The sequence below is a fragment of the Canis lupus genome, chromosome 8, assembly GCF_011100685.1.
Source record: "Canis lupus familiaris isolate Mischka breed German Shepherd chromosome 8, alternate assembly UU_Cfam_GSD_1.0, whole genome shotgun sequence".
In the NCBI taxonomy this organism is placed as follows: domain Eukaryota; kingdom Metazoa; phylum Chordata; class Mammalia; order Carnivora; family Canidae; genus Canis; species Canis lupus.
Genome location: NC_049229.1, coordinates 69,044,044 through 69,060,646, shown reverse-complemented (window position 1 = coordinate 69,060,646; position 16,603 = coordinate 69,044,044). Strand labels below are relative to the sequence as shown.

Below are 16,603 nucleotides of genomic sequence, written 5' to 3'. Positions count from 1 at the left end.
GAGGGCAGTTCTGCCACAAACAGCCCAGGACCCAGGTCTCACTGAATCACCCCAGGCAAGGCTTTCCTACGCAGTCACTCTGCCTGAGTAGCTTTCCAAGCTGAGCCAACTGTGCCCCCTTCTGGACACAAGGCGTCACAGCTAGTTGGCTGATCCAGGGTCCTCTCCATGGGGACCTCCAGGCACCCCCGGTGCAGAGCACCTAGCACACTCATCTACTCTACAAACACACACTACACGACAGAACAAACCCAACACCCGAAATCAATGGCTTTCCTCAGACGCATTCTGTTTAAGAACTATACTAGAGTAGTATACATCTGCTCAGGAAACCTAAACTTCTTGGGGCAAAGGTGATCCAAGCAGGCCCCACAGGGTACCTCACTGATGCCAGGTGCAAACCAGTCCCCACAGGGCTCCACACCTGCCCCTCACCATAGGAGCTACAGCCCCGCGGGTGGGCAAGCAGACAGCAGGCATCCACTAAGGTGTACCTGCCGCCCTAGGTCCCTCCACCTATCTCCCCGACAGCAACTGGCCGGTCCTTCGAGACCTCCTCACAAGACTACCTTCTCCAGCCTACCAGATGGCTCACTCCCTCCAGGGTCCGAGAAAGGGACTTCCCATGCCCCTCAGGTGATCCACCTGTAACCACACTACCCTCCACAAACCTTGAACATGTGCCTAGGATTATCCTGGGTGCTTCAGACACACACACCTGGGCATTTGTCTCACCTCAGAAGGACCAACCATAGGTCTCATAAGCTTGTTTCATCAAGGAGGAAACAGAATCTGAGAGGTTGTGTCTTGCCCAGGGTCACAAAACTGTTGGGAATGGAGTGAGACCCTGAGGCCCAGATCACTCTAACTCCAGCCTACATCCAGGGCCAGCCAGACGCGGCCTAGCACCACACAGGCCCCACAAAGGCCCACGCCAAAAGCCCTCCAGATGCTCTCCTTACCAAAGGACAAGTCCCCTCGGCCCTCTGTGGGCACAGAGTCTCAGGAAGGAGCGCTGAGAAGCCCCAGCACTGTGGGATTGAACCAAGCATGTTACAATGCACACCAGGGACACCAGAAGTCTCCAGAGCAGACCAGAGCCCCCACCCTCACAGGAATAGCACCGAAGCGCCGCACTAACGGCAGAACAGGGCACTGTCCCTGCACAGCTCTATTAGCCTTGCCAGAAGAGAACACAGACAGGTTGATTCAGGACTCCCAAATGGGCCACTTAAAAATGACACCCATTGGTTCAGCTCATTTCAAAGCCTTCACTGCACTTAGGCTTCCTTTCTTCATTTCAGAAAAAATGCCTCCTAAGAAAAAAGCTCAAAACATAACTTGCAAATACAACGTCCTGTGCAGGATGGTTCCAGAACTGTGAGGAAAAGAGAGGGAGGAAGCCGACATTTACGGAGTACCTGTGGGGCACCTAGCTCTGTGCCCGAGATCTGTAGGCGTTTTTCTTACGTGACCACATGACGCAAGTATGACGATGCCCTTTACAGATGAGACGCCAGACTTGGAGTGGGGCCAGCTAACCAGCTGCTCCACAGCAAAGCTGGAGCCGAAGGCCCGTCCCTTCAACTCCAAAGCCATTTTCTTTCCAGGAAGCTTTGGTTCAGTGTGCATTTACTTGGCACCTACAACGTATAGATGACTTGCTAGGTGCTGAGGTGCTTGCTAGAGACAGAGTAGAGCCCAGAGGCACTGGAGACAGGTTACAGGAGGTGCAACACTGCTATGCTAAATCCCTGTATGAGTGGGGATTGCTTACAGCAGGTCAGCAGGATTTCAGTAGCTCTTAAGTAACAATGAAAAACGGAGTCTGTATGAACCGGAAGTCCTCGGCAGGGCATCCACAGCTATCCTTGGTCTGGCCCCTCGCTCCCCAACAGGTCCCTCAGGACTTCTCAGGCTTACAACCAAGAACATCCTTATGCTCTATCTCACGACCTTCACCAAGTGAACCTTCCCCTCCTCCTGGAAGCCTTCACCAAGCCCTCCTGGGGGGTTCATGGAGCACTTGTGTCCCTCTGGGAGTCTGGTCCTCACACTCCTAAGCCCAGGGTTGTGAGAGCCTCTCCACTGGCCCATGGCCCCCACCATACTGCACACCCTGCAGCCAGGGGCCAGGTCTATCTACCTCAGCTCCCCTGGCATCCGACACAGTGCCCAGCACAGAGCTGCCACAGCTCCACATTCCCCAAGCTTCACAGGGACCCAGGACTTGTCCCAGGCTTTCCTCTCCCTCTGACTGTCCTCACTCAGCAACCTCATCTTCAACGGTTCCAGTGTGTCTGCACATCCTCCATGCTCCCACAAGGAGTAAAGGCTAGCATCCTCAGGTGGCCTAAGCCAGGCAGCATCAGGGGGAGGGGACAGAGCGGACCAACAGTCCAGGGTGGGCCACTGAGGACCCACTCCTGAACGCAGCAGAGAGAATTGCAGAAGTTCCCACACAGAAACGTTCGGCCCCCCTACCTCACTGCTGTGAAAGGCAAAACACCCCGGCAATTTACTTCTAAAAGTCCCTGAAGAAGCAGTATCGCTCAAGTCTTACCTTGAAGGTTTTATCCATAGACACTGAGAGAAGCATGTGGCTCTTAGCAAAAACCGGACACCACTGTATGCTGTTGACGGGGCCCCTGTGACTTCTCAGGTGGAAGAGCACTTTCCTGGGAATGGTGGTTTCTTTATACTGACTGTCCAAATAGGGCTGAATAAACTCAGACACTCTGGGGGCCATAGAGAGAGGAGCCGGAGCACGCCCTGCAGACGGACCCTGCACCTCCACATCTCTGCCCTTCCCAGTTTCTGTGCTTAGTGCCTGTGACTGTCTTAGTCTTTTTGGCGTATAGGGCACGATACAGTCCTCACACCTTTTCTTCTGAAGAGAGTTGCCATGTTTACCTGGGGTTTCAGACTTGGTTTGGACACAGAAGGATGGTTCAGGGGAGTCATAAGTTCCCCAGGAGAGTTTCATCCGCCTAAAGTGGGCAGCTGCCAGGGGCACATGGCCAGCTGGAGTCTGGCTGGTCCACAGGGAAGGTGGAGGAGGCTTGCCTGTGGGGAAGGTGACGTCAGGCTCCGTCCTGGGCCACTGTAGCCTCTGGCTGGGACAAGATCCTGGGTCACTTCTCCAGAGCCGGACCAGTGGGAGACGATGGCCAGCTGGATCTGCACCAGAACCATGCTTTGTGGACAGTACTGCCCCTTCCGTCACACCTGGGGCTTCTGATGCAAAATCCTGCCCAGGAGGCTTGACCACATCAGAGGTGTCTTTCATCTGGCTGGCAGCATTAAAATTTCCCACGGGCTCAGTCTCAGCCTCTGACTCCGAGTCATCATAAGCCACCAATGAAGCCATTGAAGACACAGTTTCTTGATATCCTTTGAGGACAAACTATCTGAGACCAAACAAAGTCAAGTGTCAGAAAATACGCACAGAAGAATATTTACCACCACACTTAATTAAAAGAAAACATACCACCCAGCAAATCCACAATTGGAAAACTCTAAAAATAAACATACTAAAAAATGAGAGCTTGGGACACCTAGGTGGCTCAGTCGTTGAGCATCTGCCTTTGGCTCAGGTCGTGATCCTGGGCTCCAGGGATAATCCCAGGGTCCAGGGATCGAGTCTTGCATCAGGCTCCCTGCACGGAGCCTGCTTCTCCCTCTGCTTGTGTCTCTTGTGTCTTGCTTGTCTTGTGTCTCTTGTCTCTTGTGTCTTGCTTGTGTGTGTCTTGTGTCTCTGCCTCTCTCTCTGTATCTCTCATGAATAAATAAATAAAATCTTAAAAAAAAAAATGAGGGCTTTTCTATACACCAGGCATAATTAGAAGATTTTATTTTTTTAAGTAAAAACTACAGGCTATCTGGGGAAAATGAAAAAAAAATCAGCAAAAGCCTACAGGAAGAAAACCAAAACTTTATTGAAAGACATAAAAAGAAGACCTGACAAAATGGAGAATGGATGCCTGGACAGAAAGATTCAGGATTTTAAAGATGCCTTATGGAAGGGCAACTTGGGTCTTTGAGAGTAGGTCTGAAAATACTAAAATGGAAAGATGTCCAAAACCCATCAAGTGGGAGAAGCACGTCACCCTGATCTTCACCCTCCCCGTGGGCCCCAGTGCCTCCTTCACCCCCTGCCCAGATACTCCCACCTCACCGATAAGCCAGTGGTGAGATAGACCCACAACACAAAACCACGTGTTCAAGGCCTCAGCCCCCCCAGTTTCTGAAGGGTTTGGTCCAAATTTGCCAGCTTCACTCCAAACACACACTCACACAGCAGTGTATTTCCTTTTCTAAAAAATCCTTCCTGAAATTCTGAACCACCATACACGATAAATTGCTGCCAACTAGTTTCTGGAAAGAAGCCCTTCAGTCTGGAGTTCAATTCTGTGCTTTTAAAAGGAAGTACAATCAGGACAAGGATGCCCAGCACATCCAGGACAGCAGAGGGCGTGAAGGAGCAGCACCAACTGCTGAGCTGCCCCAGATGAGGCCCTACCTTAGGTACCACACTGCGCCCCTCCTCCTGCAGGCATGTGGGGTCAGGTCAGCGCCAGACTCCCTCTGGGTCCCCTGTTAAGCCACTCAGCCTATCACCCAGGTCTCCCTCACATTTCCTGGCATCCAACCACTTCGCCCCACCCACACCTCTCCCCCAAAGGGTTCCCATCACCTGAAGGGCTCCACTGTCCAACACATTACATCATCATTCAACAAATATAGTCTACCTCCTCCAAAATTCCACCCCCCCCTCCATCCTGCAGCCTAATCTGGGCAGGTAACACCTTCCATACACAAAGCCATCTGCACTCTGCAAACAACTTGGCATTTCTATTCTCTAAACACTTAGCCTGGTCCTGATCAGACATCTCACCTGTCTCAACTCCTGTAGACAGCACCACACACCACCACATACCATTCCTCCCTGTCGCAGGGAACCCACTAGGTTCCCACTGCCAGGATGTGAGTCCTCAGCCACATGATGGATTCCCACCCACCTCGTTGTCTGCAGTGGTTGACTCAGAAGAGAGACCGATGGTGCCTGCCTGGGTGGCTCAATCAGCTAAGCGTCCAACTCTTGATTTTGGCTCAGGTCCTGATCTCAGAGTTGTGAGATCAAGCCTTGAGTCAGGCTCTGTGTTCAGCACAGAGTCGACTTGAGTTCCTCTCCCTCTGTCCCTCCTTTCTCGAGCAAGCTCTCTCTCTCTCTCTCTCTCCCCCACTCCCTCTAACATAATAAAATAAACCTTAAAAAAAAAAAAAGAAAGAAAGAAAGAAAGACATCTGGATGGCTCAGTGGTTGAGTGTCTGCCTTCGGCCCAGGGCCTGATCCTGGAGACCCGGGATGGGGTCCCACATGGGGCTCCCTGCATGGAGCCTGCTTCTCCCTCTGCCTGCATCTCTGCCTCTCTGTGTGTGTCTTTCATGAATAAATAAATAAAATATTTTTTAAAAATTGAAATGAGGTCATGAGGGTGGGTCCTAATCCAATAGGACAGGTGTCCTCTTAAGGATGAGAAGCTGGGGGGATCCCTGGTGGCGCAGCGGTTTAGCGCCTGCCTTTGGCCCAGGGCGCGATCCTGGAGACCCGGGATCGAATCCCACGTCGGGCTCCCGGTGCATGGAGCCTGCTTCTCCCTCTGCCTGTGTCTCTGCCTCTCTCTCTCTCTCTCTCTCTCTCTGTGTCTTTCATGAATAAATGAATAAAATCTTAGAAAGAAAAAAACAAGAAAATTTTAAAAAGAAAGAAAGACGTCCACGGTACATCAGAGAGTGGTGGGATTGGGGCCCATGAGCCCACTTCCTAGCTAGGCAAGGCAGCAAGGGCAGAATGAATGCAGGAGGGCGGATGCCGAGGCTCTGGATACTACCTGCTTCGTGAACGTTTGGCTCGTGTACCCAGGACCGATGGCGCAGAGGCCACTGGTGAGGCCCCACGGCAGACACACAGCGAAGGGCGGCCCGCGCTCACCATGCTCGGGTGGCAGTGGCAGAGGCCGACCACAATCCAGCGAGATGCAGGGTCCCAGGCAGTAAGAGATCCTAAGGAGAAAGGCAGAACAGAAGAGCGTAGAGGCGGCGCCTGCGGGCTTGGGGGTTGCAGCTCCATCTCGGGTGGGTGGCCGAGGTGGGCCCGACACCAGAGGCAAGGAAGAGCATCAAAGGGGGCTGGAGGGAGGATGCAGGGAGGCCCAGGGGGTGACTCTGGGGGGGAGGGGGGGACAGGCAAAAACGGAGGCCAGGGAGACGCACTGGCAACAACGGAAAACTTTCGAGCGAAGTGGTTGCTGCCTTTTGTGTCTGCGAAGGCACATGGGCGGGAAAAGAGGAAAAAATTTCGAGGTGGGGGCGGGGATCCGCGGGAGGAAGCCGGGGACCCAGCAGCGCCGGGTCGGCTCCTCGAGGGCAGCGCCTGTCGTGCTCGGTTCACTCGCTGACACCCCCCCACCCCCACCCGGGGTCCGGGAATATTCGTGGGCTGCAGCTGCGGGGGGTGGGGGTGGGGGTGGGGGTGGGGCACGGAGACAGTAAAAGAGGGAGGACACCCTCCTTCGGCGAACACGTCCTCATTACCTACTCGGGGCCAAGCCTTAGACTGGGTCTGGTGTGCGCACAGATTAAACACAAAACACGGATCCGGCGCCGGAGGCCACAGACTGAGGAGGAAGGCAACCAGGCAGACGACCCGCGATGGGTTTTGAAGGATGAATAGAAGTTAGCCGAGCTGTCAAGAGCCGGAGGTAGGGCGGGCCCCGAGCTCGGCGCGTCCGGAAGGCAGCTGCCGCCAAGGGACCGGCGAGGGAGGGTCAGGAGGCCCGCGCTGAGGGCCGCGGGGCGCTCCGGCCGCCGCCCCCGCCGCCCCCGCCGCCGCCGCCGCCGCCGCCCGCTCCCAACCCCCTCCCGCCCCCGGGCCCGCCGCTCACCGCACGCACCGGAAGCGCTCGGTCCTCCCGCAGGTCGTCCGGCCTGCACTCCGCAACCCAGTTGCGTTCCGCTGGTGCCGGACCCGCCAACCAATCATCCGCGGCCTCCGCTCCGCCCCCGCGCGAACAGCCAATGGTGGGGCAGCACGGCCGGAAGTCGTTCCGGCCGGACGGCGTTTCCAGGGACGCCCAGGAGGCCGCCGGTGGCTGAGCCCGCGGCGCTGAAGGGCCCGGCTGGGCCGGTAAGTGAGGGGATGGGGTGGGGGGGGGGGAGGGCGGGAGGGAGGCCGGGGTGGCGCCGGCTGACCGGGCCCTGCCGCAGCCTGCAGGCGACGGCCCGGAGTATCCTGCTCAGAGCCCGGCTCGCTGCCCGCCGGGGTCTGGCTCCGCGGTGGCGCCCCGTCCCCCGCCCCCGCCCCTCCCCCCCAGGGCGAGACCCCCCCACCCCGGGCAGGAGCGTGGGCCGGGTGCCGGGGGCTCGGCCTCTGCCGTCGCGCTCGCTGCCCTCGGGGGCAAAGCCAGGCGGCTCCCGTGTGCCCATTTCACAGACGAGGCGCCCGAGGAGGACGAGGCAGAGAGGTAACAGCCCTCGCCCCAGGGCTTGACCCGAGGCAGGGCCCAGAGCTAGGTCGGGCCGGGCCGGAGCTCGCGCTCCTCCCACCAATGCGCATTGCGCTGCCTCGGTGAGCAGCCGCGGGGATTTCTGCGGCCTCCCACGGCTGCACGTAAACAGTTAGTCCCGCTGGTGCCGAGGGTGGGTGGGGAACGGGAAGAGGGTGGGGAGGTTATGTGCGGGCCAGCCCGGGGTATGGGGTGGCTGATGCAATGGCCGGCCCACGGCTCGGCTCGGCCTGCACCCGGCCACCCCACCCACCCCACCCACCTCTGATTGGACCGTCTCAGCGAGGAGGTTGGTCAAGAGTCTCAAGTGTTTCTGAGAAACTGAGTAATTTATAAAAAATCCCTACGTGCCAACAGCTGGAGAGTGGGGTAAACAGGAAGAAAAAAAGAAGAAACAAAAAAGAAGAGCCTTTTTTAAAAAAAGAAACCGAAAGAAACAGGGGAAGACTATAAAAGACCTCTGGCTTCCCCCCTCGGGGCAGACTCTGGCTCCCAGCTGCCCGGCGAGACCAGTGGCCGCCTCTGCCGCGTCCTGCACATCCTGGGTATGTATCCGGATCTTCCCCAGGCATCCAGCTACTTGGTGTTTTTTTTTTACCAGCCTCTTACCAAAGCGCTGGAATGGAAATCGTGGTTCCTGGACGGCGGACGTACGGACAGACGGGCGAGGGGCGAGGGGTTGTCTCTCAGAATCGGGGTGTTGTGTGTTGTATTTCAGCAAGATGACCCAAGTAAAGTCTAGGTGATTCAGAGCCTCCCCCACCTGGGAGGAGGGGGCAGTGGAGGGAGTGGGCAAGCAGAGCAGTTGCCTGTTGGGGCTGATGGCTGCACCTGCAGCACGTTGATGCTGGCTCTCACAGTTGTCACTGACGAGGCCTCCTGACATGCTCAGCATCCTAACATACTACCCCTCTTCCGTGGTCGTATGCAAGAGCATCTCAGGCCTGGCTTGGTGGGAATTCACATCGCCTTTGGCTTTTAAGGTAACATGCGTTTTATTACCCAAAGGGGAAAAAATTGCCTTGCTTCTGGGAGTTTAACAAAGGAAAGGTGGGCATGACCTGTCCCCAGGCTCGAAGCATTCAGAGAAGTCCTGGCCCGACACAAGTCGCTTTCTTGTCCCCTGGGAACTTGGCAGGTGCAGAGCCATTGTCAGCGGCGCCCTGGGGCCCGGCAGTAAAGGACGGTATCCCACGTCTTGGTGGTGTTCCGGGCACCCAGAAACTACAGAGCCAGCTGCTCTTCCCGGCTGTGTTCATGCTCCCTGTCCCCAAATTGTAGACCAGTGTAGTCTGGTCTGTGAGATGATCTCAGGACGGCCCAAGTCATCGTCATGTTCTGTTAAACGGTTCTGTAATTCTTTCTGTTCCCCATCCCGAAACTACCCAGTTTCTTCAAGCGCCTGTTCTGCTTCTCGAGAACAATGGTACCTTTCATTTTGAAATGGTACCTCGCTCATTTTGAGCACAAGATTCAGGTTCTTTGAAAAGGGGAACTGTGAGTTAATTGTTAAGAGTCTTTTAGCTTTCTCTTTAAAGGTGCACTGTGACCTGCCACGGACTATTCAGGTCTGCTCTTTCTACTTCATGCTTACTTCAAAGGAGATGATGGGTGATTCCACAGATTATAGCTCTGTTGTCTTTGTTTTAGATTTTACTCTGTTAAATAGATGATACAACTCTCTTTAAGAAAGATTCAAAGCTCTATTTGCACTTTATGCAGTAAACACTAAGACAGTCGTCCATAGACTTTTGGCATCCCAGACCCCTTTGATAAAGTAACCTGCATGTTCTGCTTAGAACCATGGGCACACATACCAGTGTGTATGCAAACTGTCAGTGTCATTTCAGACATGCTGAACTCTGGGTTAAAAACCTCTGAAGTAAATTTCATTTGAAAAGTTGACAAAGAAAAGAGCATGTGGACTAGATGTGAGGGAAAAGGAGGGTGCGCGTTGCAGGGCGGAGGGGGGGGGGGTTGGGTGTGTAAACCAAGAGTCTGTGCTATTCTCCTGTCTCTAAAGAGGTTGCGTCACACGCACACACACACACACACACACACACACACGATTTATCATGTGGGTGGTTCCCAGGCAGTGTTTGCCTCATGTCCTGAGAGCAGGGAGACCTTATCTTCTGTTCCTCATCAGGTCTAGTTCCCATGTGCTCCTTCTCAAACAGAATTCTGCTACGGAAAGGCATATTTTTCCCTACAGCATGGTCCCTAAGTTTGGATCGCGTTCATCTAGTGGATCCTCTACGTTATCTGCTCCATTGCAGGGGGAGATGGTCTGTCCAGGACACACCTGTTATTTACCTGGTACTTTCCGTAGGAATTTTTAAGAGTAATACTTCTGGTCCTACTTGCTGACGTCAGAACCTTACTACTGTCACCCGTTGCCTTGTATGCCAGATACCACACTTTTGGAAGAACAGGGATTAAACCCAAGGCAATCCCAAAGAGAACGACCTGGGTGGTAGGCACAGTTAGCAGTGGCTGAAGAAACCAGACTAGGGCTGTGAGACCTGGAGAAGGCGCCATGGGTCAACCTGGCCCTTTCCAAATCCAGCAGGCTCAGCAGAGTGGCAAGGTGCTAAAACTAAGGTGGTTTGTTTTGAAGTCCACATGTAAATCTACCTTAAACTGGAACAAGCACTTACAAAGATAACGTGAGAGGATATAAATCTTAGGAGGAATGTTGAACTGGGTGACTTCTGAGATTGATTAATGCAGTGAACGTTGATAAACTGCTGTGTACCAGGCATTAGCAGTACACAAAAGAGTAAAAACCCAGTGCTTGATTTCCCTGTCGAGTGGAGAAGACGTGAATAACTAAATGCTGTGCGAGGGCCCTAATCAAGTTGACAGTGCTTGGGGATCACCGGAGACGCAGGAGTCAGGAAAGGCTGCAGAGAAGAGCTGAGGTCTGAATTAGTGAGATAACCTGCAGCGTAGGCAGAGGAGAGTATCACATTCTGAGAATTCTGAGAGAACACGTGATTTAGGAGGGCTTTGGCAGGTGGAACCTCAGGGGACTGCTCTAACTCCCCCATCACCTATCATCGACTAACACAGAGTTAACTATGCCATCCAACTTTGAAGTTTGGACAAATCTGAGATCTTGTGTAAAGTAGCTGGACAGGATGTTTGATTGTTTGTGGCTAGAAGTACATTTCATCCCTTAGATTGTAATTTGATACGAGCCTGAATGGTTCTCTCCTGGGGTAGTCAGAGTCTCTTCCGCATTCCTTCTTGCAGGCTTCCCTAAACTGTTAGCTTTGTTTTCTGAAGGAGGTATTTTATCCAACTTCCCTTTCTGGGAATTGAGGTGATTCTCAGTAAGGAGAGAAAAGAAACTGGTTTCTGTCCTATCCTAGTTTCAGTATTATGCTGTCATTGATTTATATAGAGTAGCCTAGTTGGGACGCCTGGCTGGCTCAGGGGTTGAGCATCTGCCTTTGGCTCAGGGTGTGATCCCGTCCCACATCAGGCTCCCTGCATGGAGCCTGCTTCTCCCTCTGCCTGTGTCTCTGCCTGTCTCTTTCTGTGTGTCTCTCGTGAATGAATAAATAAGTAAATAAAATCTTTACAAAAATTATTCCTCAGGTTTTTGTGTTTGGTTCAAAGAGTTATTAGAAAAGTTATTAGGGACGCCTGGGTGGCTCAGCGGAGGAGTGCCTGCCTTTAGCCAGGTAGTGATCCTGGAGACTGAGGATCAAGTGCTTGCAAGGAGCCTGCTTGTCCCTCTGACTGTGTCTCTGCTTCTCTCTCTCTCTGTCTCTCATGAATGAATAAATAAAATCTTTTTTTAAAAAAATTAAATAAAGACACAAAATAGCCATTTATTGAACCTGTACTATGGAGCCAGGGCTGTGCTGGTTAACTCCCTGTGCTGTCACACTCCAGCCACACAGCAGTCTTGCAGGTAGCATTACCATCAGTCCCACTTTACGGTTGAGAGGCTGAGACTCCTTACAGTTAAGTAACATATAGGACAGCATTGGAGAGTGTGAGTTGTAGCTGCTTGAGTTTGTATCCCATCCCTTCCAGTAGTGTTCACTCAGGAAGGTTCCATAACTTCTTTGCCTCGGTTTACTCATCTGTGAAATGGAGACAACAGACCTTCCTCACAGGAGTGCCATGAGACTTTGGCGAATGGATGTGTATAAGGTTACGATTTGTGACAAGTCTTAAAAAAAAGCTGGGTGCGGTTTGGCCACACCCTGGAGCCCTAATAAATAATACTCCGAATGGATTATATCTTGCTTTACAGTTTACAAAATGCTACCTTCTAGTTTTTCCTCATTTCTTCTCATAGCAGGTGTTGAGATAGCCAAAGAGGTTCCTGATTGTGCCACTCTCTAGATGAGAAAGCTGACACTCAGAAAGGGAAAGTGACTGACCCAAGAGGGCACTGACCGTGACCCATCTCGGCTCCAAGGCAGCATCAGGTGGTGTACCCTGTGTCCCACCTTTTTCAAAGTTAATAGTAAATAATGGCTAATAAAAGTTGCAGGTACACCTTTTTCAGAGATCTGCTGTGAAGTAAGATAGCATGTAAATGGACAGGCTATATATCATTTTCCTCGTTTGGAGCCCAGAACAGATAAGGCCCTACCCTCCACCCTAGATAAGACCTTGTCCTGGACCCCAGACCTTGCTTAATCTGAGAACAGAGCAGCTGGCCAGCAGAAAAAGCCATTTGTTCAATGACCTACTGCTTATGGCTGCAAGGGCGTGGGACTCATCCCCAAAACAATTAAGATAAAAAGTAAATTGCAGTTTGCCAAATGTTTTTAGTTCTGATGAACTTAGGTTTGTTAAAGCACTTTGGTATTTACAGTGTGTGCAAACACGAGTCCTTCCTGGTGCTGGGCACTGAGTGAGACCCACTTAGTGAGTCCCACAGCCCATAAATCAGAGCCGTTCCTTCAGTCCTCACCATTGGGATCTGTTCTTCCTCTTTTCTCCCTTTTCATGGCCCCAAATTAGTGCTTACACTTTTATTAATGTTATTATATCCGTGTCCTCTCCAACCTTTTTGGAAAGATGAAGGACTAGGTAGATGCAGGAAAGATAAAACAGTTACAGTGGCTTGTTAATCAATCTCTCCCTTCTCCCCTCCCCGCCCCCCCCCCCCCCCCCCACAGTTTTGTCTGGACTACTGACACCCTAGCCAGCTGTAAACCTAGATCCTGGAGATGGCGGACATGCCCAACGGTGAGCAGGGGTTTGCATCCCCGCTAGAACTGTTCAACAGCATAGCTGCTCAGGGGGAGCTCGTGCGGTCCCTCAAAGCTGGAAAAGCATCAAAGGTATGTGATTTTGTTGGGCTCTCTACATGTGCATTTAAACCAAGCCTGGGGGGATCCCTGGGTGGCTCAGTGGTTTGGTGCCTGCCTTTGGTCCAGGGTGTGATCCTGGAGTCCCGGGATCAAGTCCCACATTTGGCTCCCTGCATGGAGCCTGCTTCTCCCTCTGCTTGTGTCTCTGCTTCTCTCTCTCTCTCTGTCTCTCATGAATAAATAAATAAAATCTTTAAAATAAATGAACAAATGAATGAATGAATGAAAATAAACCAAGCCTGGGGTCATGCAACCCAGGAACAGAAAGTTTGCAAGACTCTGTTCCCTCAATAACTGAGCTATTTTGATTATAACCTTAAATTCGTTTTCTCCTTGATGATGCATGTGGTCTAAAACCACCGAAATCGGGATCCCTAGGTGGCGCAGCGGTTTGGCGCCTGCCTTTGGCCTAGGGCGCGATCCTGGAGACTTAGGATCGAATCCCATATCGGGCTCCTGGTGCATGGAGCCTGCTTCTCCCTCTGCCTGTGTCTCTGCCTCTCTCTCTCTCTCTCTCTCTGTGACTATCATAAATAAATAAAAATTAAAAAAAAATAAATAAAAATAAAACCACCGAAATCCTGCAGTCATCTACCCTGCCTCTTCCGAGAAACAGACATTTCAGTCCTTTCAGCTGATTCTCTCAGAATCACACTTTTATATTGCTCTTTGTTGATATTCAAGTATGGGGCTTTAACTGTGGAAGATGAGGAGTTAGCACTTCTGTCAACACATCCCATGTCCCGTGCATGTCACAATACCAGCATCGATGCTCTTCTGACTGCGTAAATGCTACTGACAGCTGACCCACGGAGTAGAGTTGGAGTGTTTTTCCTTTCCTGCCCTGGAGTTGATACTTGTCTGAATCCCTCTTGGCTCTGTGTTTTTGTGTACAAATGGTAATGGCTCTCCAGGCCCCTGCCAGTTGGGTGGGTCTCCTCCAGAGGCACTCATCAGCCAGTCTGCAGCTCATCTCCAGAAGGTCTCGCCTAGGACCTCCACCTGCTCAGGACTGCTGCCTTTCACCGTACACATTTCCCACCTTAGGCCCTTCCCTCTCCTCCCTGTTAGGTCTCTGTTTCCTGATCCTGTGTCTTTCATTCCTCCTTTGTTTACTCTCTTGACAGACAGATATTCTAATGGTATCTGAAAAAATTTCTAGCTAAAGAAATAATTTGATAAGCAAGAGTGCGTATGGAACCCTAGGGCAGAAGTGATTTTCTCACAGAATTCGGAAGCCAGTGCAGTCTTCACCTGGCTCCCCCAGTTGGCTGTGGCAAAACCAGATGCCCTTCCCTCATTTTTCCTCTATGGAAATTTGCAGGATAGTCTCTTTGTTCCAATATTCTGAAATTTCTTGGGATGAGTACATCCTTTCTAACTAGAAACTTAGGATCCTTAATTCTCGGAAATTGTTTTTTTTTTCTGATTTCTTCTCTCCTGTTTTCTCTATTTATGGATTCCCCCTACACACACACACACACACACACACACACACACACAAAACCAGTCCTCTGCTTTTCTTGTTTTTTTTTGCCTTCTGCTTTCCATTCTGTTTTCTTGTTCTTCTTTCATGTATACTTCCTCAACCTCTTGTGTTGCCTTTTTTTTTTTTTTTAAGTAGGCTCTTCGCCCATCATGGGGCTAGAACTCCCAATCCTGAGATCAAGAGTTGAATGCTCTACCGACTGAGCCAACCAGGCTCCCCTTCCTCAACTTCTAATCTTCCAGTTGTTTTTCATTTATCCCATCATTTTTAACTTCCGTGAGCTCAGTTACTTTCTCAATGACGTCCCTTCCCTCATTTCACCCCATTCTTGTTACCTAGGTATGATAAGTATCCTTTTATCTCTGAGATCTTGAGGATGGTTTTCCTGGCATTCTCTGTGGGACAGAAGAGCTGGGCTGTGTGGCCATCCCTAACACTACCTGCTCCTGGTGTCTTCCCCGTGCTGTGTAGAGCACCCCTGGTCTAGACACTTGTAACTGGACCTCCTTGTTACAGGACTTCTGTCTGGAGAGGTGGGCAGGTATAGAGAACCAAGCAGCTGCTTCTTAGACAGATTTTGCACCTGTGCCTCCTATATCATAGCCCACATTCACCCTAACTTCAGAATGCCCAGCCCTAGGACTCCGCAGCATCGTAATCCCAGTGTTTCCACAACGTCCTTATGTTTGTTCTGCACAGTCCGTGGCCAGTCATCCAGCAGCTCTACAGCTTCCAAAATCTTGTTGGTGGCATCCTCTTCTCATTGCCTTTGTCCTCATGGGGTTGTACCTTTCTGGAAGGTCTTCCTGCTGTCGCTGCAGGATGTTTCAGAAGTGTAACCTGTGCCATCTGCATCTTTAATCCATGTGAGCAATGCCTTTCATTCTGCGATGCCTCCACCCTTAGGTTACTCAGCTTCTTCATCTCCATGACTTCCTTGTCCATCATTTGCAACCCCTGTTGTCTCCTTTTCAGAGTCCTGGGTCCTCCCCAGTTGGTGTCAGCCATGTCCCATCCATCTTGGCCTCCCACTCATTCTTCCACCCAAAGGAAACTTTGACTCTTTGGACCCCAAAGAAGTCATTACACATTAAAAGAAATAAATAGTACTGAAAGAAAGCGATGTCCAAAAAAGGAATTCATTATTCACGGGAAGAGGTTTACACACCAGATAGGACTCAGTGGATGAGACTAAGGTGTTTTTAAAACTAAAATAAATAAAGGATCCAAATGTTAATCATTTGCTCTTTGAATCCATTCTTGAAAACTTGACAGTGGTATCTGTGTCAATGTCATGTTGAACTCAAACAACATTTAATAAGTGTTCTTAGTTACCAATTTTTAGTGATCTTCAATCATGTTCATTATTAAACAAGCAATACTTAACACAGTTTAGAATTACTCTTCCAAGTGTGTTCTTTGACTTATGCAATCAGCTGACCTTCAACAAGAGAGATTAGAGGCTGCACAATGGAGTCATGAGCTAAGTGATGAAAATTCAGAAATAAATGTATTTTACCCAAGAATGTGTTATAATAGAAGCACCTGGTATTTTAGAAATTCACTTTATGCAAAATACTCAAGCCACTCAAGGAGTACCAATATTGTGAGGACATCGTGGGCTCTTTCTCCAGCTGTCTCTGCATGTGTCTCGGCCATAGTACTTACTGTTCTTTTCTGTTCTGTGTACTAAGGGAATAAGACCCCCTGCTTTCAGGAACAACTCACTAAAAAGCAAGGTGTCTTCTGGGGGGATAGGTAAGAATCTAGGGGCTCTGAGGGGAGACAGTGGCTGAGGGCATGAGCAGTTTGGGCAGGACTCAAGAAATGACACAGTATCACAGAGGTTAAGATAGCACAGTCTTGTTTCTTGTGCTTTTAGTTTAAACTTTTTTAATTGAAATACACCATTTATTGGGAAAACTATGAGCTCATAATCTGACAGCTTACTGAGTTTTCACAAAATGACCACACCTATGTAACCAGCATCCAAATCAGGAAACAGGATAGTAGCACCCGGAAGCCATCCCTGGGCCCCTTTAGTCACTGCCTCTACCCTCTGCCATAGGCCTCCCCCATGAACAGTTCTCTTTGTGTTGGAACTTCATATATAATCAGCTTGTACAGAGCCTTTTATTTTTTTTCCCTCTCCCAGAACATCAGCTTTTATTTTATTTATTTATGTATTTTTTTTTTTAACA

General features: G+C 50.8%; 2 protein-coding genes across 13 annotated transcripts in view; one reads left to right on the top strand and one right to left on the bottom strand.

Annotated features, from left to right (window-relative positions):
• The window catches only part of WDR25 (WD repeat domain 25), a 142,980-nt gene extending 135,804 nt beyond the window's left edge, over positions 1-7,176 (bottom strand). Inside the window, exons 1-4 of one of the 7 annotated variants that reach the window (XM_038545717.1) lie at positions 6,948-7,176; positions 6,602-6,802; positions 5,895-6,066; positions 2,564-3,406 (exon numbers count right to left, since the gene is read on the bottom strand). In XM_038545717.1, coding sequence (XP_038401645.1) covers positions 2,564-3,406; positions 5,895-6,066; positions 6,602-6,802; positions 6,948-7,045 — 1,314 coding nt within the window. In that variant the 5' untranslated portion in view covers positions 7,046-7,176. Of the gene's footprint in view, positions 1-2,563; positions 3,407-5,894; positions 6,067-6,597; positions 6,803-6,947 lie in introns of those variants that run through there. The other 6 variants (XM_038545718.1, XM_038545719.1, XM_038545720.1 and 3 more) reach the window with 6 other exon arrangements.
• The window catches only part of WARS1 (tryptophanyl-tRNA synthetase 1), a 34,189-nt gene continuing 24,625 nt past the window's right edge, over positions 7,040-16,603 (top strand). For 3 of the 6 annotated variants that reach the window (XR_005363785.1, XM_038545724.1, XM_038545728.1), the window contains exons 1-3: positions 7,040-7,189; positions 7,926-8,113; positions 12,719-12,883. Coding sequence is in view for 5 of the 6 variants with exons in the window: in XM_038545724.1 (XP_038401652.1) it covers positions 12,770-12,883 (114 nt within the window). In the remaining variant the exon portion in view is untranslated. Of the gene's footprint in view, positions 7,190-7,505; positions 7,527-7,925; positions 8,114-11,886; positions 12,020-12,718; positions 12,884-16,603 lie in introns of those variants that run through there. The other 3 variants (XM_038545727.1, XM_038545726.1, XM_038545725.1) reach the window with 3 other exon arrangements.